This window comes from Vipera ursinii (genome assembly GCF_947247035.1).
Source record: "Vipera ursinii genome assembly, chromosome: 7".
NCBI classification, from domain to species: Eukaryota; Metazoa; Chordata; class Lepidosauria; order Squamata; family Viperidae; genus Vipera; species Vipera ursinii.
In genome coordinates, this window is record NC_139521.1 from 69826217 (window position 1) to 69851297 (window position 25081).

The following is a 25081-nucleotide window of genomic DNA, read 5'->3' on the forward strand; positions in this document are numbered from 1 at the left end:
TTCCCCCTAATGTGTAGGCTGTTAAACTTCGGTCCCATCGTGTAGATTGTTATGAACTTTCACTTCCAAGTTCATTTGCTTGACCTTTGTTCCTCTGGCCTTGTAGGCGCCTTCATTTTCACAGAGGAGGTTGAGGTTCTTCACCGTGCAGTAATGTCCACTGACGTTCTTCTCCATGGTCTCGGCGTAGCGCTTGGCTGCCTCAACTTTAGGGTTGAGAGGGTACTGCTCCGCCATTTCCTTGGCTGCTTTCTGCTTCTTCTTCCGATGCTTCCGACACTTCCTGGTCACAAAGCAGATGGACAGAAGGACCAGGACGAGGAGCAGGACAGCGGCAAAGCCGCTGCCGATGGAAGCTCCCGTTTGGGAAAGAGAGGCAACAGTTATGGCCTCCTGTTGCTCCAGGCTGAGAGACTTCATGTTCGTGCCGTTCTTGACTTGATCTCCTTCGTTGTCGTAGATCAAGGAGTCATCCAGAACGGGGACACCCTTGGGGTTCACGAGATCTCGGCGTCTGCGCTTCAGACGATGTACCACGGAACGTGGCATCCGGGGGCCCCCAATCATCTCGGGACCAATGACGTAGATCACTTGAAGATACCACTGGTGCCCAGCTTCCACCTGGCCAAAACAAAGACAGAACAAATGCAACGTTCAGAAGGTTTCAATACCTGTTTTAATATATATTCAGGTAGTACTCGACTTACAGCACTTTGTTAGTTACAACAGCACTGAAAAAAAGTGACTTATGGCCATTTTTCACACTTACACCATGGCGGCATCCCCGTGGTCACTTGATCAAAATTCAGATACTTGGCAACCGACTCATATTTATGACGGTTGCAGTGTCTCGGGGTGACGGGATCCCCTTTTGCGACCTTCCGAGAAGGGAAGTCAATGGGGAATGCCAGATTCACTTAACAACCGTGTTGCGACCTTGACAACTGCAGCGATTCACTGAAACTGCTGTAGCGCTGTAAAGTTGGGGCAGAATTCACCTCACAAAAAGACACATGGAGCAACAGAAATGTTGGGCTCAATTGAGGTCGTAGGTCAAGGACGCCCTGTACTGCTGGACGCAATTAGAGGATTATATGAGGGTGAGATGGGCGGCAAATAAGTCAAATAAATAAATAAAACAGAAGAACAATAACCATCTTGTCATTGAAAACCAGACTGCGTGGAGTTGATGGTACTTGCTCAGAAAGTTCCATATTTGGAGTGTCTGTGGAGATTCTCAGTCATCCAGGCCACGGTCGTCTCAAAGGTGCTTTTTCAAAAGGCAACTGGACTTTTTTTGTTTTTCCTTGAAGAAGTTTCGCTTCTCACCCAAGAAGCGTCTTCAGTTCTGGTGGAATGAAACCAATCGGTCAGAACTGAAGAAGCTTCTTGGATGAGAAGCGAAACCTCTTTCTTGCTCAAGGAGAAAACAAAAGTCCAGTTGCCTTTTGAAAAAGCACCTTTAAGGCCACATTTCGGGTGCTGCTGCAAAAAGGACCCTGCTTCTGACCTCGTCTCTATGTGCTACCACAGTGGAGACCACAAGTCTGTGGCATCTGCAGCTCATATATTGCTGGGTGGTGTTGAGGCGGCAGTATTTTAAGAGCTTGGGAATTAAGCCAGCTCTTTTGATTAAAACCTTCTTTGTTACTGTGCAAATCTAATTTCACAGTTATGGTTCTCACTCCTGAACTGGATAAATGATGAATATATATTACGGATGTTATAGGCATCATCCTCCAACTGTATTCCCAAGGGAATTTACAAAAAAGAACAGAATAATCAAATGCAGAAACAAGAAATCAGGACCTCAAAAAGACCACAGCTTTATATGATATTACATTCCTAAACCTTTGGGTAGGGGTCTTCAAACCTGGCCCTTTTATGACTTGTGGATTTCAACTCCCAGAATTCCTCAGCCAGTGTGCTAAGCTTGTAAGCCACCCTGAGTCTTCGGAGAAGGGCGGGATATAAATGGAATTAAAAAAATAAATAAATAAATAAAAATAAGTCACAAAAGGGCCAAGTTTAAAGACCCCTGCCTTTGGGAAAAGGAAGCCTCACATCAGAGATTTTAAGTTATAGGGAATTAGAGGTGGATATGGCCTAAACCTTGAAGTTCCCTAACCGTAAGCCACTCAAGTCTTTAAATATTATTTCTTGTTAAAGAATAACACTTCAAAGTGGGCCCACAATTCTAGGAGAGCTGGGACAACTGACCTAAACGTAGTTGCACTACCATCAAAATTTCCATCTCCAGTTTATGTGGCACATTTTGAATGAATTGCAATTTCCCAAAACTCTTCAAGACACTCACAAATTTGGGCTGAAGCCTGCAAGTTCATTGATAAGTGAAGTAGGTCTACAGATGGCATGCCAGGGAGTCTATGCTGGGGGAAAAAGCACTATGTTCTCCAAAATAAACTTGCTGTCATAGATGAGCACATCCAACTGTGAACTTATCCAGAGGGACATCAACATCTCCTCCAAGACAGGATGAACCCCATTCTCTTCAGTTGAGAAGTCACCTCATCACCCTGCCTCATTCATAAAATATGCGAGCATGAGACAACGCCCCAAATATTCCTCTTTCCCCCTTATGTCAGCGACGAAGATGAACACATTCCACCGTTCTCCTGCATCAACAATCCTGAGAATTTCAATCATGGTTTCTATTGCATGAATTAATTTGCATGCCACGTACCTTATAGAGGGCGTCCACTTTCATGATGAAACCATCCACTCCAGGCAGGCTGCTGACCTGGTGGAAATCGGGCAACTCAGATGCAAAATAGGCATCGAAAGGGACATCGTGAAAGTATTTGTCAGTCACTTCTGGTTGACTCCGGTCCTGCAGTTTAAAGAATTGATGACAAGGTGAGGAGGATGACAAGCCATCGGGATACCGAGACGCTCAACAAACACTTTCAGACAAACGATGTGCAGTTAGAACTGGAATTCCCTTTGGTCTGCTAAGCCAGGAATTCTGAGATTTGCAATCCTAAACACATCTGGAAAGTCTCAAGGTGGCTTTGAGGTCTGATTACATCCCACTAATGCTGTGTAACAGTGCCAAAACAGATGCCTAAAGAAGGAATCAAGTTGACGATGGGGAAAAATTTCGGCTGTGTAGTGCTCATCTAAGATCCTGGAAGATTTACCTGATTCTAAACCAGGATTGTTATTCTAGATGAATTGTCCATCCACTAAAACAGTGGTCCGCAACTGTTGGAAGCTCGGTGGCCCGGCTGGGGGAGGTGACAGGGGGACCGGGCCACACAAGCAGTGGGCTGGTGTGCGTGCGCAGCTCCACTCTTGGAAGCGGTGGCCCGGCACGCATGCACAAGCTGCCGGGCCACTGCTCACGCAAGTGGAGCTGTGCACACATGTGCGTGCCGGCCCACCACTCCTGCGGTCCGGTTCCGAATAGGCCAAGGCCCAGGAGTGGACCATGGCTTGGGGACCCCTTCAGTAAAACACAGGTGACTAATCATGGATTCATAAGGCTGTGATGGGGTCCACCATGAATACTTTGGTCCCTGAATTACTTCTTGTTATTTATCTGGAAGCTGAGTCTACTTTTAGACCAGGGGTGTCAAACTCAATTTCATTGAGGGCCGCATCAGCATTGCGGTTGCCCTCAGGGGACTGGGTGGGTATGGCCAGGGTGGGCGTGGCCTACTGGGTGGGCGTGGCCAGAGTGCATAAGGCCTACTGGGTGGGCGTGGCCAGCTCTACATCGTTCGCATCAAGGGTGCCTATGGGGGCCTGGGCAGGAGTGGGACAGATCTGAGCGTCTCTGGCAGGAGGAGGGTCTCTGGGCCAGGGCCAAGGAAGTGGGGGCCGTTCCCTCACTGTTTCCAGGATGGCTTCGCGGGCCGCATGAAACCACTTCGCGGGCTGGATCTGGGCCCCTGGGCCTTGTGTTTGACATGTCTGTTTTAGACGATTCTACTGGATGACTGAGATTTTTGGTATTAATCTGTTCGATGGGCTGGAAAGGAGATGTGTCCTGATATCGCGATGCATTCAAATGATCTGTGTCCTAGTCAATTTCATCTGGGGATCCTGGGAAAAAGAAAGACAGAGAGCCTGCATTCCAGAGAAGAGAATATTTATAGCTCCGGGTTGAACTGGGAAGGCCTTGGTGATTTCTGAGCTTGGTGGTTTTCTTGCAGATATTTCATTATCAAACCAGGTAACGTCATCAGGGCTCCTGGTGCAAAGAGGCCCAGAGCACTTATCAGGTTATCTAGTTTGATAATGAAATATCCGCAGGAAAACCACCAAGCTCAGAGAGCATCGAGGACCCCACATGTGTTCATGTACACCAGTCTCCCAAGTCAATGGGACAACTTCTACGCTGCCTAGCTGGCTGGTGCTGGGGAAAAATACCGGTCAACAAGGAAGTGGAGAAAAGAGATATTTCATGAAATCACCCTTCCTTCACATTAGAGTAAACTACTACAGCTTTCTGAAAGTTGCTGGTAAATTTTAATTCTTAATGCAATGGAAGGGGGGGAATAAATACATAGGGAGTAATCATTCATAATTCATATGCACCCATTAAAAATTACATCAGATGACATGAAAAGTTCTCACGGCATTCTCTACCCTGGGCGTGAACTGACACTTGATCAGCTGTTGAAAAGCTAAGCACAACACTGTGTTTTGCACTGAGAAATCTTGAGAAACGTTTCAAAGCTATCGGCTGTAGGAAGAAGAAACTTGCACATTTCCTTCCTTCTTTCTCCTTCTGTGGTTAAAAGAGGAGAATGATATATACATTTCTGCCCCCCCCTTCTCCTGCTGTTGTAAGGAGCACAATAGACAATGGTAAACGTGGCCCCATTTGGAAGAGAATATATTTGCAGCTCGGGGTTGAACTGTGGGGTCCTTGGTGCTCTGGAGCTTTGTTGCTTTCTTGCAGACATTTCATGAGCCAACTTGGTAACATCATCAGTGCTAGGAGGGAGCGAGCAAACTAGATGATGTGACCTAGTTGGGTCATGAAATGTCTGCCAGAAAACAAGTAGGCTCAGAGGGCACCAAAGACCCGATATTTTCTGATATTATTTAGATGAGAAAGGCAGGATGATGGGTCAGGAGGAGACAATGGTGGTGACGGCTCCGGGTACCTGCCCCCAATACTCCTTCAAATGCCTGTGATCCCCCATGTCATCTGGATCCTTTGAACAACAATGGAACCCAAAGTATAGAGATCAACTCCAGAAGTTCAGTCCATGCCACCTCCAGATGAGACCTGGGAAATAGCTCCGTCTGAAGTTATGAAGAGCTGTTTCCCTGTAATCATGAACCATTCTGGCTTTTGTTAAAGTTAGTAACCTGGTTGTTAAATGAATCTGGCTTCCCCCCCACTGACTTTGCTCATCACAAGGTCGCCAAAGGGGATCGTGTGACCCCAGGACAGTGCAATCGTCATAAATATGTCAAGCATCTGTCAAGCAATCCGAATGTAAAAATCACGTGACCGCGGGGATGCTGCAACGGTCATAAGTGTGAAAAAAATTATCATGGGCCACTGATTTCTGTGCCGTTGTAACTTTGAATGGTCAGTAAGCGAACGGTTTTCAGTAAAGGACTACCTGTACTTCATGGCCTAGAGAAAACTGGACACAGATCTTGACCAGGGGTCTTCAACTTGGCCCTTTTATGACTTGTGGACTTCAACTCCCAGAATGCCTCAGCCAGGCACGTGTGCCTGGCTGAGGAATTCTGGGAGTTGAAGTCCACAAGTCATAAAAGGGGCAAGTTTGAAGACCCCTGATCTTGACCTTCGCTGAACCCATACTTCGTCTTCAAGTGACCTTAACTCCAGGGACTTTGTACTCTTGACGTACCACTGAGTGACAGTGAACTGTGCGACCATATACATTTCCTTAAAGAAATACATTATTTGAGTGCCTTCTAATAAGCTCCTTCACTCCAGTCTGTCACTAGAAGTCAGATGGACTCACTGTATGTTTTGAATTAATTCACTGAGTAACACATGTATTACATTCTGGTAAATTATTGCTATTACAGGAAGAGAGGTTTTTTTCACTACCATCATGTACAGATAGTTCTCAACTTACGACCACAGTTGGAACTAGATTTTCTGTTGCTTAGCATGGTGGTTACTAATTAATTTAATTTTAATTTAATAATATTTATATACCGCCCTTCTCCCTGAGGACTCAGGGCGGTTCACAGGGCAGAATAAAATACTAAATACAAACGTTAAAACAAGATTAAATAATTGCCCATATTAAAACAGTTGGAATCAAGTTCTAAAACACCAAATTAAAATTAAAACACAAGAATAAAAACCCCACCAATCCCCATCAGGCTAGGCTGGCTTGAACAAACAGAAACGTCTTGAGATCGCGACGAAAGGAGCGAAGATCGGGCGCCATCCGGAGCTCTACCGGTAGCTGATTCCACAGCTCCGGAGCGCCCACAGAGAAGGATCTCCCCCTGGGGACTACCAATCGACATTCTCTGATCGGTGGCACCCTGAGGAGGCCCTCTCTGTGGGAACGCACAGGGCGCAGGGAGCTTGATGCCGGCAGCAGATGTTCCCTAAGGTACTCCGGCCCCATGCCATGAAGGGCTTTAAACACTGTTACCAGTACCTTGAATCTCACCCGGAAGACAACTGGCAACCAATGCAGCTCACGGAGCAGCGGTGTAACGTGGGAGTATCGGGAGACTCCCAACACAACTCTCGCGGCTGCATTCTGTACCAGTTGGAGCTTCCGGGTGGTCCTCAAGGGCAGCCCCATGTAGAGAGCGTTGCAGTAGTCTAGACGAGAGGACACGAGCGCATGAGTGACCGTGCACAAATCATCCCGGCTAAGATAGGGCCGCAACTGGCGCACCAGGCGAACCTGGGCGAAGGCCCCCCTAGTCACAGCTCCTATATGGTCTTCCAGGGTGAGCCGTGAATCTAGGAGGACTCCCAAGTTGCGAGCCCTATCTACGGGGGGTAATAGTTCACCCCCCATAGCCAAAGGTGGAACATCCGAATAAACCCAGGATGAAGGTATGCAAAGCCACTCAGTCTTGTCGGGGTTGAGTTGGAGTCTGTTCCTCCCCATCCAGACCCGAACCGCCTCCAGGCACCGGGACATCACGTTGAGGGCATCACTGGGGTGGTTTGGGGTCATGCGAGTCATGCCTAATTTTAAAACTTTTCATTGCCACGGTTGTTTTCCCATGGAAGCTGGGAAAGCTGGCTAGGAAGCTGGCTAGGAAAGTCAGCTTGCTTGCTGGAAGCTGGCTAGGAAAGTCAGCTTGCTTGCTGGAAGCTGGCTAGCAAAGTCGGCTTGCTTGCTGGAAGCCGGCTAGCAAAGTCGGCTTGCTTTCTGGAAGCTGGCTAGGAAAGTCGGCTAGCCTGCTGGAAGCTGGCTAGGAAAGTCTCAAATGGCAATCCCACAATGCTGACATCATTGTCAATACATGCCACTTGTCAAACAGCTGGATGTGGGAATGCTAGGCCGGGTGTAAGTGCAAAAGGCCATTTGTTAAGTCAACTTTTTCAGTGTTGCCTGAACAGTCGCTAAATGGATGGTTGTAAGTTGAGGACTAAGTCACAAAATCCCCCCCCCCAAAATCAAAGTCTATCTGATGGAGACAGGAGTTGTACTATGTACCAGCAGCAGGAATCTGTGCTTCAGGTGCTTGCTAGGCTGGATGCAGCCATATTGGGGTCCTTCATTGTATATTGTGCCAGTTGGGTCGAAGAAAGGGACGTAGCCATCCTTCCCCGTGCAGAGGTAGACTTTCTCCAGCTGCAACTTGTAGGCAGAATTGAGGTTTTGCTCTGGGTTCCACATCACTCGGCCGTAGAGGATTTGACCTGAGTAAAGAAATAGATGGAGATCAGGCAGATACAACAAATATCCACCAGATAGGGAAGGGACCTTGGAGGTCTTCTAATCCAACCCCCTGCTCAAGCAGGAAACCCTAGACCATTTCAGACAAACGGTCGTCCAATCTCTTCTTAAAAACCTCCAGTGTTGGAGCATAATTTCTGGAGGCAAGTCGCTCCACACATCAATTGTTCTCACTGTCAGGAAATTTCTCCTTAGTTCTAGGTTGCTTCTCTCCTTGGTTAGTTTCCATCCATTGCTTCTTCTCCTGCCTTCAGGTGCTTTGGAGAACAGCTTGACTCCCTCTTCTTTGGGGCAGCCCCTGAGATATTGGAACACTGCTATCATGTCCCCCCTGGTCCTTCTCTTCATTAAACTAGACATGCCCAATTCCCGCCAAGTGTGCAATTCCTAGACCAAAAGGACAAATATCCAGAGAAATGCATCCTGGTCCTTCCTGTGCTAGCCAGAAAAAGGCTGCATTGCTCAGCATGGGGATGAGACCTGAATTCCAAACTTGGCATTATGGTAAAAGATGCTGGAGAATGAGAAGATGCTTCGAATCTGTGCCACGCCAAACTTTCCCAGCTGACCACCTCACTTTACCAGTCCTCCAGTCTCCCTGCCCAGCTTGGGCATCAGCTTGGAATTCTGGGATTTCTATGACAGTATCAAATTAACTTCCCAGACACTTCATGAGTTATTGAAGCAAGAAAGAGGCAGAGATGAAATTCGGCTGAAGCATTCCTTTGCAGCTTTCCATAATCACAGCCCAACATTTAATACGGACATATTTTAGATATTACCCCATCCTGTTTTATAATGCATATATACATATATTAAACATACATTAATATATAAGCACACATTAAATATTACCCTGTCCTGCTTCATGGGGTATATATGCATATATTTAACATATATATACCTACATTTACATAAATACATATATTGCAATATTAAATAACTATTACACATTGCCCTCGTGCATTTCAGAAAGTTTACTTCTAAGTCTTCCTGAAAAATAGATTGCTAAGCTAGAAACTAAGCAGGAACCAGCCACGCAGTGAGATGGGCGGCGTACAAATGTAATAATATTTTTAAAAGCCATAGTTTAATAAAATTAACGCCATATAAGTAGGATCCTTCTAAAATCTCCTTGTATATTTCCCATTTTTGTAGAGAAACAGGGCACAATGTTCTAAAAATGCCAACTATATACAAGCTGCGAGACCCTTCCCATGCAGTCTATTCAGATTTTATATGACCCGAGTGGTCTGCTAGTTATATACAGGTAATCCTTGACTTACAACCAACCATTCATTTAGTCATTGTTTTAAGTTACCACAGGACTGAAAAAAGTGACTTATGACTGGTTTTCACAATTACAAGTGCTGCAGCATCTCCATTTTTTTTATTTTAATTCCATTTATATCCCGCCCTTCTCTGAAGACTCAGGGCGGCTTACAAGCTTAGCTGTAGCCTTCATTCTATGTATATGCCTGCTTATTAGGGCTTTCACACACACCCCAAGCGGCATTATTACAAAGTCAGCTTAATTGCCCCCAACAATCTGGGTCATGTGATCAAAATTTAGAGGCTTTGGAAACTGGCATGTACTTATGACAGTTGCCCTGTCCTGGGGTCATGTGATCACCATTTATAACCTTCCCAGCAGGCTTCTGACAAGCAAATTCAATGGAGGAAGCTTAACAACCTCATGACTCACGTAATAACTGCAGTGATTTGCTTAACAACTGGGGCAAAGAGGTCATAAAAGGGGGGCAAAATTCACTTATCAGCTGCCTTGCTTTAGCAATAGAAATTTTGGGCTCAATTGTGGTTGTAAGTCAAGGACTACCTGTATGTCTTCAATCACATTTTCAGGACTATTTGATCTATATCTATATCTAGATATTGATATCAATATATAGAGATACACACACACATATACACATATACAAGGGACGCGGTGGCTCAGTGGGTTAGGACGCTCAGCCTGTCGATCAGAAGGTCGGCAGTTTGGCGGGTCGAATCCCGAGTGCCGCGTAGCAGAGTGAGCGCCTGTTACTCGTCCCAGCTTCTGCCAACCTAGCAGTTCGAAAGCACGTAAAAAAATGCAAGTAGAAAAATAGGGACCACTGCGGTGGGAAGGTAACGGCGTTCTGTGCGCCTTTGGCGTCTAGTCATGCCGGCCACATGACCACGGAGACGTCCTCGGACAAGCGCTGGCTCTTCAGCTTTGAAACGGAGATGAGCACCGGCCCCTAGAGTCGGAAACGACTAGCGCGCATGTGCGGGGGAACCTTTACCTTTTATATATATAAACACACACACATATATACATACATACATACATATATATATGTGTCTGTGTTTTTTATAATCACAAATGCTTAACTTTTTGTTGAACTAAATGGGCCCAGAGAAATATCCCTTCTTTACCCTCCTTGGCTTTTCAAATGCCACTGAAGGGGAACAGCCTTGTTGACTTCTACATTATGTCAGGATTAGCCGAATGCCACATCTTCTTTATGTTCGCCTTGCTATAAAAATTGATTTCTGGAAGAAGAATGTTATGCCCATCCAATCAGCTGCTGCTTCACTTATTCTGCACTTCAATCTGGCTTATTTACCCATTTTCTTGCCATTCCCTTGGAGAGCTCTGAACCCCGTCCAAATCTTAAAAATCATAAAAGCGTACCTTTAGAAAAAGCTCCCTTGTAGTCCATCTCGGCCATCGACATCTCAGTCTTAGTTGGGTCCATGAGGAATACTTTTTCATTATTGCAGAGCTGAAACTCCGTGTTCAGGGAGTACACGACGGGAACCGGTCGGTTAGTCTGCTGAAAGGCAATTGGGATCAAAAATCTAAACAGGGAAGAAAGGAAACAGAGAAAGAAATAAGGCTACAGAAATAATAATAATGCCAGGAATATCTGTTTATTTCTAACTTTACTTGCACAGCTCAAGGAGGTATATACATAAGTGCATTGTCTAAATGGTATCCACACCTGGAATAATACTGCCTCCACTTTTGGTCCTCGCATGTCAAAAAAAGATGTTCAGGCTTTGGGGAAAGTGCCAAGAAGAGCAACTAAGATGATTAAACGCCTGGAGACTAAAATATATTAAGAAACGGTTGCAGGATTTGGTTTGGCCAGTCTAGAGAAAAGAAGGACTAAGGGGGGGGACGGACATGATAGCAGTCTTCCAGTATTTGAGGGGCTGTCACAAAGAGGAGGGGGTCAACTTATTTTCCAAAGCACCAGAAGGCAGAACAAGAAGCAATGGATGGAAACCAGTCAAGGAGAGAAGCGACCTGGAATGAAGGAGAAACTTCCTAACAGGGAGGACAATTAACCATTGGAATAGAAGTTGTGTCAGGTTTTTAAGAAAAGACTGGACAGTCACTTGTCTGAAATGGCATAGGGTCTCCTAGGGGGTTGGACTAGAAGACCTCCAAGGTCCCTTCCAGCGGTATTCTGATTCTGAGATTCTCTCTGGGTTTTTCCTCCAGGAATGGTTCAGCCAACTTCTCAATTTAAGAAAATCTCTTAGTGGTCAAGAGGAGCCAGATCCTGTATCTCCTAGCAAACCACCCGCTTTGTCTCATTTGAGGATTGAGAAAGAGTGGCCGGTCCAGAATGATGATCAAGTAGGGTTCGTGTCTAACCTGGTTATTAAATGGACCCATTTTCTAGCTTCACAAGACACACTAGACCAGAATCTAAGCAAAATGCCTTGTGTTTACACAACACTGCCACCATCCTCATCATCTTCCTCCTGTTATTCCCGATGCTGAGGGTTCCGCTTTACGGACTGACGAACACCATCTTGAACAATCAAACGTAGCCCAACACACCTCCCAGAAATCTTCCAGGTCTTATCCTGACCTAGTTAATTAGCTGGACAAACATAACGAAACAGCAGTGCAGTGAAGCTCATGGGTGGATCTGAAAGCATTCCAGGTGTGTTTCAATTCAGGTAATGCTGACATTCCAAAATACCTTCAGGAATGACCTTAGGAGAGCTGGAAGTGGGTTTTCTATCAGCCCAGATTATCTGAAGCCTACTTGCACAAAACTTTGGACTTGCTAATACACTCAGTCAGATTAATCTGGAACAGGGGTCTTCAAACTCAGCCCTTTTATGACTTGTGGACTTGAACTCCCAGAATTCCTCAGCCAGGCGCTTGCTGAGGAATCCTGGGAGTTGAAGTCCACAAGTCATAAAAGGGCCAAGTTTGAAGACCCCTAATCTTGAAGGGCCAGAATGTGACCAGCATTCTCACCAGTTGGAAGGTTGATATATAAGCAGAGTTGTAGTCCTTGACTTACAATGACAACTGAGCTCAAAAATTCTGCAGTAAGCGAGACAGTTAAGTGCCCCATCTGACAACCTGTCTTGCCACTGTTGTTCAGTGAATCACTGCAGTTGTTAGACAAGCAACACAGCTATTAAGTGAATCTGGCTCCTCTCGTTGACTTTGCTTGTCAGAAAGTCACCAAAAGGGGATGACGTAACTCTGGGACACTGCGATTGTCGTAAATATGAGTTAGTTGCCAAGTGTCTGAATTTTGACCTTGTTGCCATGGGGACACTGCAACGGTTAAGTGTGAAAAAGTGGTCATAGGTCACTTCAGTGCTGTTGTTACTTTGAACAGTCACTAAATGAACTGTTATTAAGTCGAGGACTACCTGTACCATTGTTAAAATCATAACAAAGCAACCATAAACAAATGGTCCTCTTGAACGAGACAACCAGTTTCACAATGAGGGAAATATTTGGACCCAAACTATACACGTTGAGTAGATTCCAAGATATGCCTCTGTTTTTGGATTAACTCAGGGGTCTTCAAACTTGGCCCTTTTATGACTTGTGGACTTCAACTCCCAGAATTCCTCAGCCAGGCTTACTGGGCCCTTTTATGACTTGTGGACTTCAACTCCCAGAATTCCTCAGCCAGGCTTACTGGGCCCCTATTATGACTTGTGGACTTCAACTCCCAGAATTCCTCAGCCAGACATGCTGGCTGAGGAATTCTGGGAGTTGAAGTCCACAAGTCATAAAAGGGCCAAGTTTGAAGACCTCCTGGATTAACTGCTTCAGTTCCTCTGCCTGGCTTTTAGCAGCCTCCAATCAAAATGTTTTCTCTTCAGCAAAGCTTTCTTCCCTCATTTTTATCCTTAAATCTTTCACTGCAATGCTGGAATGAAACTACAGAGCTTTGATGAATGCAGATAGTCCTCCACTTACAACAGGACATTTAGTGACTGTTTGAAGTGTCAACAGCTCTGAAAAATGTGACCTGCGACAATTTTTCACCCTTCCGACAGTGACAGCATCCCTATTGGTCATGTGATCACAATTCTGAGGCTTGGCAAACCACTTGTATTTATGACGATGGGAGTGTCCTGGGGTTGTGTGATCCCCTTTTGGCGACCTTCCGACAAGTGCCGTCCATGGGGAACCGTGTGACTCACTGAAGAACTGCAGCGGTTCACTTTGACAACTGTGACACGGAAGGTCGTAAAACGGGGCAAAACCCTCTTTAACAAATGTCTCGCTGAGCAACCCAAAATTTGGGCTTGATTGTGGTCCTACGTTGAAGACGTTGCCTTGATGAAGACGTAGCATCAGTTTGTCTCTAAGGAGGACAATGGATAAACATTGAAAGGCAGGAATGAAGGCACAAGCCTTGGATCCTGACACCTTCAAAGCAACAACATGGAGTGGGGAGAAAGAAAGAATCTGTGTTAGCGGCAAAAGGAAGCACGTGGGAAGGGAACATGAAGATGTGAGGTGGCTGAGCTAACCACAACTTGGCCCAGGGACAAAAAGCCTGCAATCCAGATTGGAATTTTTAAAAGTGGCTTCAGTAGCAATAGCTTTAACTTCTCTTGGGGGAGTTACCCTTAGGGCAGGCCCTGTCAGAAGATCAAAGCAAGTCCCGAAGACATCCCATTAGGCCAATCCAGGGCTAAGGAAGCATTTGGGAAGATGACAAATAAAAATGCTTTCCCAACTACCTCACGGCGCCTTCTCCTCCCATCTTCCGTTCTTTCCCCAGTCGAGGGAGACCTCGAGATACGACCATAACTCAGCCCAACATTTTTGTCGCTAAGTCAGACATCTGTGAGGTGAATTTTGCCCCGTTTTACGACTTTTCGTGCCATAGTTGTTAGGTGAGTCACGGACGTTGTTTGTGACCCGATTGTTAAGTGAATCTGGCTTCCCCCATTGCCAGAAGGTCGCCAAAGGGCGACTCCAGGAGACTGCAGCCGTCGTAAATATGAGTCGGTTGACAAGTGTCTAAATTTTGATCGTGTGACTGGGGTGGGGGTGGGGGGATGCTGCAACGTCATCCTAAGTGTGAAAAATGGTCATGCCACTTTTTCGGTACCGTTGTAACTTTAAACGGTCACTAAACAAACTTGTTGTAAATCAAGGACTGTATTCCTTTAACCCGAAAATGCCAATGATCCCCATTTTATCTGAGGTCCTCTGAACAACAATGGAAGGGAGCCCAAAATATAGCGATAGAACGTCAGTTCCACAAGAAAGAAAGAAAGAAAGAAAGAAAGAAAGAAAGAAAGAAAGAAAGAAAGAAAGAAAGAAAGAAAGAAAGAAAGAAAGAAAGAGAAAGAAAGTAAGTTTCTGTTATATTTTACAGAAATATATTACTGTGTCTTTAAGGGGAAAAAAGCCCATTTTCTCTTGATTCGTTCATTGCCATTGTGGCTTTTACAAAAGGATACACCAACCACCCTATACTCTTTCTTCTTGTTCCCCAATTCTTGAATCTCCCTCCCAGCTTTTCTACTGTTATTCCAATGCATTTTTTCTGGATTTTTCCCCCCAGGACTGAAGACATGAAGGAGTTCCACTAAGGTCGATCTTTACCCGATCATGTATTATTTTTAATTCTTCCTGCTTACATTCTACCAGGCACGTATAATTGCCTAGACACTGATGTCTTCTCTCACGCACATCCTCTTAAAATTCCTCCGGATAATAGCCCTGAGCCTGATTACTCTTTAACATTTCAATCTCCTCATCCCCAAAGCTCATCAGGTGTTCCCCTACTACTGTCTCTCTAATTGTCCCTATCTGTATTCTCCTTGTTGACTTTAAGCTTACCTATGCGTAAGAAATGCACGCAAACCTGTATCAAAATACTGTAGGGGGAAGATGATGTTGCAAGTTGCTAAACTTTTCCCAATTCCAGAATTTAAAACCAAGTATTATAGCCTTTGGCCATTTCTGCACATGCTGAAAATTCCCCTAATCGTTCCTGTTTTCTTTAAATAGTGATGCTTATCTCAGGGCATGGAACAAGGTAAGCATCTACTTACTTTTCTGGAGCATGAGCGGTGCAAGGTAATGGCTTATCTCCCGGATCAACCCAAGACTGTGTGGGCTGGACTGTACAGGGTATTAAGGAGATGGTGTATTCTCCAGAATAATCTTTCCTGAAAGCAGAGATAAAGTACAGGCATTAGCATATTATACTGCAAGCTTTTCTCCTTGTGGCTATCCCAAAGTTGCTTTTTCAAAAGGCAACTTGAACTTTCTTGGTTTTTTCCTTGAAGACGTTTCGCTTCTGATCCAAGAAGTTTCTGCAGTTAGAATAGAATAGAGCTGGAAGGGACCCTGGAGGTCTTCTAGTCCAGCCCCCAGCTCAAGCAGGAGAACTTATACCATCTCAGACAGGTGATTGTCCAGTGATAGAGAGCCCACGATTTCTAGAGGCAAACTGTTCCACTGGTTGATTGTCCTCACTGTCAGGAAGTTTCTCCTTAATTCCAGGTTGCTTCTCTCCTTGACTAGTTTCCAACCATCGTTTCTCGTCCTGCCCTCTAGTGCTCTGGTGAACAACCTGGCCTCCTCTGCCTTGTGGCAGCCCCTCAGATACTGGAATACTGCTATCATGTCTCCCCTATTTTTTCTTTTCTTTAGACTGGCCAAACCCAAGTTCCGCAGCCGTCCTTCGTACGTTTTGTTCTCCAGGCCTTTGATCATCTTAGTTGCTCTTCTCTGAATTTTTTTCCCAGATTCTCGACATCTTTTTTTTTTGTGATATGGTGACCAAAACTGGCTGCAGTATTCGAGGGGGTGGTCTTAGTATAGGGATAGTTCCTTACTAGTTCTTCACTTCTGGGAACTGAAGACGCTTCTTGGAGGAGAAGTGAAACGTCTTCAAGGGAAAAACAAAGAAAGTCCAAGTTGCCTTTTGAAAAAGCACCTTTCGGACAACCATGCCTGGGATGAACAAGCATCTCCATAGACATTGAGTTCCTTGTGGTCAGTTGATCTTGAGATATGAGAAAGCTGAGCCAAATAAAACACACCACACAGACAGAGAGCAGGCATATGAATTAAAGATTGTGATAAGTGGTAGTCCTTGACTTACAATACAATTCATTCAGTGACCGTTCGAAGTTACAACGACACTGAAAAAAGGGACTTATGACCCTTTTTTCACACTTACGACCATTGCAGCATCTCTCTAATTTACGTCATCAAAATTCAGACGCTCGGCAATAATTGACCCAACCTCTCCCCCTGAGTTTCCTGCTCCCACCTCCGCCCATATTTTCAACTTCGTCTTATTGCATTTCCATTATTTTTATTAGACAAAAGGAGTATTTTAAATTTAACTTAATAATATTATTGTTTTCATTTTTATTCAAAAGGAATTTTCATTCCTTTACTTCAATTTCAATTTCAATTTATTAAATTTTTATACCGCCCTTCTCCCGAAGGACTCAGGGCGGTGAACAGGGCATATCTTAAAACTACAAAAGTACAAAAATTAAAAAAAGAATTAAATTATTGCCCACAATAAAAACAATAAAATATATATATAAATATTAAAAACCCTAAGTGATTCCCCATCAGGCCAGGCCAGCTTGTTCAAATAAATGGGTCTTTAACCCGCGCCGGAAGGAGCGGAGATCCGGTGCCATCCGGAGCTCAACCGGCAGCTGGTTCCACAAAGCCGGAGCGCCCACAGAGAAGGCCCTCCCCCTGGGGGCCACCAGCCGACATTCTCTGACTGGAGGCACCCTGAGGAGGCCCTCTCTGTGGGAACGCACGGGGCGGAGGGGAGTCGACGCCGGCAGCAGGTGGTCCCCGAGGTATTCCGGACCCATGCCATGTAAGGACTTAAAAACCATCACTAAGACCTTGAACCTCACCCGGAAGACAACTGGTAACCAATGCAGCTCGCGGAGCAAAGGTGTAACATGGGAGTACCGGGAAACTCCCAAGACAACTCTCGCGGCCGCATTCTGTACCAGTTGGAGCCTCCGAGTGGTCTTCAAGGGAAGCCCCATGTAGAGAGCATTGCAATAGTCAAGACGAGAGGTCACGAGCGCATGAGTGACCGTACACAGGGCATCCCGGTCTAGATAGGGCTGCAACTGCCGCACCAGGCGAACCTGTGCGAAAGCCCCCCTGGTCACGGCTACTACATGATCTTCTAAGGTAAGCCGTGCATCCAGGAGGACTCTCAAGTTGCGAGCCCTATCTACGGGGGGTAAAGAATCACCCCCCATAGAAAGTGATGGAACGTTTTGAGTGTCCCGGGATGCCGGAATGTACAGCCACTCAGTCTTGTCAGGGTTGAGTTGAAGTCTGTTCCTCCCCATCCAGACCTGAACCGCCTCCAGGCAACGGGACATCACAGCAAGGGCATCACTGGGGTGGTTTGGGGTCGAAATGAAAAGTTGGGTATCATCAGCATATTGATGATACCCAACTCCAAAACCACGAATGATCTCACCCAGCGGTTTCATGTAGATGTTGAACAGGAGAGGCGAGGGAACCGAACCCTGAGGAACTCCACAAACGAGAGACCTAGGGGCTGATCTCTGCCCCCCTGCCAACACCGACTGCGAACGTCCCAGGAGATAGGAGGAGAACTACCGAAGAACTGTGCCTCCCACTCCCAATCCCCTGAGACGCCGCAGCAGGATACCATGGTCGATGGTATCGAAAGCCGCCGAGAGGTCTAATAGGACCAGGACAGAGGAATATCCCCTATCCCGGGCCCTCCAGAGATCATTCACCAGAGCGACCAATGCCGTCTCCGTGCTGTACCCGGGCCTGAAACCCGATTGGTACGGGTCCGGATAATCCGCTTCATCCAGGACCAGAGGGAGCTGATGCGCCACCACACTCTCAACAACCTTCGCAAGAAAGCGAAGGTTGGAGACAGGACGAAAGTTGTTCAAGACAGCTGGGTCCAAGGCAGGCTTCTTGAGGAGAGGTCTCACCACCGCCTCCTTCAAGACGGTGGGGAAATTACCCTCACTCAAAGAAGCAGATATCACCGCCTGGAACCAGCCTCGTGTCCTCTCCCTGGCTGCATAAACCAGCCAGGAAGGGCACGGATCCAATAAACATGTGGTGGAGCTCAACCTCCCCATAATCCTGTCCACTTCATCAGGGGTCACAGAATCAAACTCCTCCCAGATAACATTGACAAGATCGCCCGTGTCCTGATCGTCAGACTCTGCCCAGCTGGAGTCCAAACCGGTCCGAATCCGAGCGATTTTATCCGACAGATGTTGACCAAACTCCTCGGCACGACCCTGCAAGGGATCCTCCCTCACCTCCTGATTAAGGAGGGAGCGAGTCACCCTAAACAGGGCGGCCGGGCGATTATCTGCGGACGCGATGAGGGCAGAGAAGTAATTGCACCTCGCTGCCCTCATTGCTGCGAGATAAGACCTAATATAGGTTCTTAACCGCAACCGGTCGGATTCGGATCGGCTGGACCTCCAGCAGCTCTCTAGGCCCCGTTTCCGACGCTTCATCTCCCGGAGCTCCGCGGAGAACCATGGAGCTCGATGGGATCTGCACCGGGTCAGGGGCCGCAGGGGTACAACTCGGTCCAGTGCCTCAGTGGCTGCCCTTTCCCAGGCTTCCACTAAGGCATCCGCCGAGCTGTGAGCGACGGAGGCAGGTGGGGATCCCAGCGCTGCCTGGAACCCGAGAGGGTCCATTAAGCGTCTGGGGCGGTACCATCTAGTTGGTTCCGCATCCCCACGGTGGGGGGTGGCAAGACGGAAGACCAGCCGCAGGAGGTGATGATTGGTCCATGACAGGGGCATAATAAATGGAGAGCCCCCACCAAGATCATCCAACCACCGTCCAGATAAAAAAACCAAGTCAAGGGTGTGGCCTCCCTCATGAGTTGGTTCAGAAATTACCTGCGTCAGGTCCATGGCCGTCATGGAAGCCATGAACTCCCGGGCTAACTCAGATGACCCTCCCAGGGATGGCAGATTGAAGTCACCCAAAACTAGAAGTTTGGGGAACTCAATCACCAAACCGGAGAGGACATCGAGTAGCACGGGCAGGGCTGCCGCTGTGTGACTAGGCGAAACGTACACCAGCAGCAAGCCCAACTGCGCCCCCGAACCAAACCTCAAAAAGAGAGACTCACACCCGACTATCTGAGGAACGGTGGTCTACTTGTTATTTTTGCATTTTTTTTAATGTTTTGTTTTGTTTTATTGTTGTAAGCTGCCCAGGGTAGCCCCTCAGTCAGATAGACAGCAAATTTAACAAACAAACAAACAAACAATTTGAACGTCTTGCCTCCAGTTGCCACCACTTAAGACATTATCTGGAAACATTAAAAAATAATGTACAAATTCACACACTTTTTTAATAGTTCTAGTTTTATAGGGTTTTTATAGCTATAGTTTTACAGGAATAGTACAGGGTTTCCTGCCTGACCAGGGGTTGGACTAGAAGACCTCCAAGGTCCCTTTCAACTCTGTTATTCTATTCTATTCTATTCTATTCTGTTCTGTTCTGTTCTATTTTATTCCATCCCTATATTCTATTCTATTCTATTCTATTCTATTCTATTCTATTCTATTCTATTCTATTCTATTCTATTCTATTCTATTCTATTCTATTCTATTCTATTCTATTCTATTCTATTTCTGCAGTGTATGCCTCCCAGCATACACAAAGGACAGCACAGCAGGAGGCTGATGGTGCAGATCAGCAGAGGGGTTGGACAGCTCCAGGCGATAACTGCTCACTCAGGATAAGCCTAATGAGTTAAGCTGTTGACAGCCCCAGGCATGGTCAGCCTGGTGGGAAGCCAGGATCTACACCCATTGTCACCTGCACTGGAAGGAAGCCCAGGTTTGAACTGATTGGATGCCATCCACCTGGGCAGGTACAAATAGACGCCAGGCTCCCCTGTTTCCCCAGTTCGTTCTGTTCAGAATAAACTCATCTTTACCCCAGCTCTGTGTCTGTCTCTATGTGAAGCACGCGACTTTACAATTTCCATTCCATTCTCTATTCTGTTCTGTTCTATTCTATGATTCTATTCTATTCTATTCCATTCCATTCTATTCTATTCTGATTCTATTCTGATTCTATTCTGATTCTATTCTGTGATTCTATTCTATTCTGTTCTGTTCCGTTCTGTTCTATTCTATTCTTTCCCATTCCATTCTGTTCTCTTGATCCCTTTTGCTCATTGCTATAATTTGCCTTCTTTCTTTTCATACCTCATCAAAGTTCAGGAATTTAATTGCTAAATATAACTCTGCACTTTAGATAACCTAGCGCTGTATAAATAAGAGCACCTTTTTCTTCGCCCTAAAGAATCCTTAAGAAAATTCTGCACTCAGTAGGCTACTTCACTGCTTTTCAGTTGTCTTATCGGAGACCTCCACCTGGCTCAAAACGTCTAAACCTACCAGCATCGTGGATGTCACCCGCTGTCCTAATTCCATAACTGCCAACTCTGTCTCAGCAGTAAGAGAAAATTTAAATCTTGTGCCTTCTTGGAAGACCCTGGCCCACTGGCAACAGCTTGCTTTAGTTTTATATCCCCACACTCCCACGCCCCAAAAACCTAGAGCAGCATCCTAGCAGAGGTGGGAAAGAGGATCCCGTAAAGGTGAAGGAAATGAGACCGGATCCCAGACTTTCTCAGTGGGAAGAGACAAAGAATAGGTCCAAGAACTGCCACGCTCAGTGCTTTGCTCGACCAGTTAATTCTGCATAAAGGTAAAGGGTAAAGGTTCCCCCGCACGTGCGTGCTAGTTGTTTCCGACTCTAGGGGCCGGTGCTCATCTCCGTTTCAAAGCCGAAGAGCCAGCGCTTGTCCGAGGACGTCTCTGTGGTCACGTGGCCGGCATGACCAGACGCCAAAGGCGCACGGAACGCTGTTACCTTCCCACCGTCGTGGTCCCTATTTTTCGACTTGCATTTTTACGTGCTTTCGAACTGCTAGGTTGGCAGAAGCTGGGACGAGTAACAGGCGCTCACTCTGGCGGATTCGACCCGCCAAACTGCCGACCTTCTGATCGACAAGCTCAGCATCCTAACCCACTGAGCCACCGCATCCCTACTAATTCTGCATAGCTCGCAAGAAAGACTCTCAAACGAGAGAAATAGGCCTTAAGGGCCCTTGACTGACCACCCTTCCTCTTAGGTTAGGACGTTTTAGGACAGGGATGAGAAATCTCTTCCCTTTCTTGGGGTGATGTGTTTCATTGCCAACCCCTGTATCTCGTCATTGGCTGGCTGGAACTGCAGGCCGTGAAAATTCAGAAAATAACTCGATGGCCCTTTTTGTCTTAGGAGAGCCTTTCTCAGGGCACCATCTTCTTTCTCTTCACCAAAGAAAAGTAAGCAGAGGTTAGTCGACTGACCATCATGGTCATCTTAGAATCGTAGGGTTGGAAAAGCCTTGAAGGTCTTCTAACCCAATTTCCTGCAGAGGGTAACAGGCGGGCTGTTCCACTGCTTACTAGCTGTCGCAGTCACGAAATCCCTTGATTTGAAGGGTGGATCTAGCTTTGTAAAGCTTCCACTCACTGGATCTTGTCCTTCCCTTAGAAGCTACAGAGAATAAATCCATTCCTTCTTCCCTGGGACAGCTCTTCAAAATTTTGAACCGGGGTGGGTGATCTCCAGGATCCTCTATACTATAGATCCTTTCAACCAGTGGTACGGGTACCACCTGTGGTACATTGGCACCTGGCAGGTGGTACACGACCATCCTAGAAAAGGGGTAGCAGGGGAGGGGAATGAGCTGAACCTGTGGCAGCACCGCACAAGCCAGAGCGAGAGACGGCTGGAGCTGCAGGGCTGTCAGGGCTCAGTGGAAGCGCCAGGATCAGCGCCAGGCTCCAGCTGGAGCTCGGTGCTGATCCTGGTGCTTCTGAGCCCAGAAGAAGCGCCGAACAGCTGGAATGTTGCAGCATCTCCAGGATCTTGTGATTTACATTCAGATGCTTGGCAACTGATTCATGTTTATGACGGTCACAGAGTCCCAGGGTCATGTGAAGTGACCCAAACCTGCTGTAACCGCTCACCAGATGAGGGGGAGAATAAAAACTAAACACCTCCCACCCCACCCCCACTGCCAATCCTCAACAGAAATGCTCACAACAATGAAAACCTCAGACAGGAGGAAGAGCACCACCAGGCGGGCGGGCAGGCAGGCATCTTGCTCGGCTGTGGCTTGGGTGGGCAATTTTTTCAGTGCCATGGTCACTTCGAACAGTCACTAAGCGAACTGTTGTAAGCCGAGGACTACCTGTACTTCATCACTTTTTTCTTTTTTTGGTCATCAAGTTTTGGACACCTTGCTAGGCGACTGGCGGTACTCGGATGTTGCCATATCCTAAAAGTGGTACAATGGGTGAAAAGGTTGAAAAGCCCTGCTCTATAGCTATGTTGAAAAGGATACCTACTTCAGGGTTTGAAGTTCTTCTATAAGTTTCACTCACTCACTCGCTTGCTCGTTCGCTCGCTTGTTCCATCCATCCATCCATCCATCCATCCATAGTATCCTTGGACCATGAGAGCAACTTTGGTACCAACTTCAGAAGTAATGCATCTCAGTTTTCCTTCATACCTGCTGTAGGAGCTGGTTGCTCTCCAGAGTTGATAAGGAGAATCAAAAGTCTGTCCGCTCCACAAGAGCTGCAGGTCAAATTCCATCCCTCCCAGGTGGTCAGGAGTCATGATAAAAGACTTGGCGTTTGGCAGAGTGTGGTGTTCCATCACAAAATGCCCTGCGGAGATGGGAATAAGCAGCTTCACTATCCTAAAGTCCCTATTTCTTTGTGGGGGAAAGAGTGAATGGCCTTGAAGAACGGAAGGAAGAGCTGCTGCCAAAGCAACAATTAGATAAAAGTGGCCTAAGCCCCGGCCAAAAAATTAAATTTCTTGTTTTGGGGAGAGAGGCAGCTATATAAATTTGAGAATTAAATAGAGTAGAATTAATCTGGGTAGACGTCCCGGGCAAGCCCATCCATAGTTCACACAAAGACAAAGAGAGAGAGCGTGGACAGGGGGAAGCACATTCTGACTTGCAAGATTCTGTTACTAAAGGTTTACAATAAAGGTAAAAGGTAAAGGTAAAGGTTCCTCCGCACATGCATGCTAGTCGTTTCCGACTCTAGGGGCCGGTGCTCATCTCCGTTTCAAAGCTGAAGAGCCAGCGCTTGTCCGAGGACGTCTCCGTGGTCATGTGGCCGGCATGACTAGACGCCAAAGGAGCACGGAACGCTGTTACCTTCCCACCGTAGTGGTCCCTATTTTTCTACTTGCATTTTTACGTGCTTTCGAACTGCTAGGTTGGCAGAAGCTGGGATGAGTAACAGGCGCTGACTCTGTTACGCGGCACTCGGGATTCGACCCGCCAAACTGCCGATCTTCTGATCGACAAGCTCAGCGTCCTAACCCACTGAGCCACCGCATCTTTCTTAGCCTGCCTTCAAAGGCTGACAGTGTGTGTGTGAAATACAGAAGGCGTTAGAAGTTTTGGAGTACCTTTTTCCAGATGTTAGATTTTAGTTCTTCTGATTCACGCCAATATGGCCAGTAAGTCCTCACTTCTGCAACGCTTCTATATAGGTTACCCCTAAACTTTATTGAGGGAATGCTGTGACATTCTGCCTACCCAAAATCTACTTTGCGAGGGCAGAAGAATTTTCTTCCCAATGTTTTATTAATTTTTATAGTCACAAATCCTTAATATTTTATCAACATCACATTGTCTGGGTTCCAATGTGTAGTTTACTAATACATGTTAAACTCCTTTCTCTCTACCTCGTTTTTCTAGCTATTGATAAAATGTATCCCATGTTCTAAAGTAATCTGAATCTTCTTGCTCTTTCATTTTTAGTGTCAGTCTGTCCATTTCTGCACAATCTAAACCTTTCTTAATTATCTCTTCCTCTGCTGGTCATTCTTCATCCTTCCAATGTTGAGCAAATACAATTCTTGCGGCAATTAATACACGTAACATTAAATTACACATTCCTTCTCATAATTTCCTACAATTATACCTAACAGAAATAATTCTGGCTGAAAATCTATGTGTTTTTAAATTTATTTTCTCTAATCATATATGTATTCTTGACCAAAATCTTTTGGCTTTAGGACATGTCCACCAAAGGTGATAGTACGTGCCTGGCTTTTGTCTACATTTCCAACAATTGCTGGGTATATTTTTAAACATTTTCGCTAACCTCACAGGTGTTAAGTGCCATCTGTAGAACATTTTGTATAGGTTTTCTTTGTAAGTCACCGCCTTTGTTATTTTAGAGTTTCTTTCCCAAAGACTTTGCTAGTTTTCTAACTCTGTGTTATGCCCAAACCTTTTTGCCCGTGTTATCATTGTTTCTTTAACTTGAGAAATGGGATCTAACGTAGACCAACATACAGTATTCAGCCATGCTGCACCAACGGTGTTCTTACACTGATGCTCATCAGAATTTAGCTTTTGGAAAATCAATGCATGCTGGGACACAGTTCCGGAATAGAGGGCTCCACTCCCACTATTAAGAAATACCAACCAACCTGCAACACATCTGGAATTCCAAGGCAGAAAAGTTGGATCTCCTTTGTTAATTGCAGAATGCAAGAATTACTCACCTCTGAACTTGGCATGAGTTTTGAACTCAATGACCAGCCGACCATCATCTCGGATGTAGATCCTGATTATCTGCAGTTTGGCCGAAAGGACGCTGTCTGTCTGTATACCTGAAGGAGAGAATGGCAACAGCTGGGCTTCCTCAACAGGGGATCATGGATTAGTCACCAAATTGCCCCAGTCCCTCGGCTGGAGTCCCCTTCCAGCAGAAGGCAACCGATGAAGTTCTCAAAAAGCCACTTGGCCAAACTAAGGGCAGCTTAGCCTCTC

At 46.1% G+C, this 25081-nt stretch overlaps 1 protein-coding gene across 1 annotated transcript in view; it reads right to left on the reverse strand.

Annotated features, from left to right (window-relative positions):
• Positions 1–25081, reverse strand: part of FRAS1 (Fraser extracellular matrix complex subunit 1) — a 247286-nt gene continuing 222205 nt past the window's right edge. The window contains exons 59-65 of the mRNA XM_083368033.1: positions 24814–24921; positions 22787–22946; positions 15234–15350; positions 10579–10745; positions 7656–7861; positions 2705–2851; positions 1–621 (exon numbers count right to left, since the gene is read on the reverse strand). Coding sequence (XP_083224159.1) covers positions 22–621; positions 2705–2851; positions 7656–7861; positions 10579–10745; positions 15234–15350; positions 22787–22946; positions 24814–24921 — 1505 coding nt within the window. The 3' untranslated portion in view covers positions 1–21. The remainder of the gene's footprint in view (positions 622–2704; positions 2852–7655; positions 7862–10578; positions 10746–15233; positions 15351–22786; positions 22947–24813; positions 24922–25081) is intronic.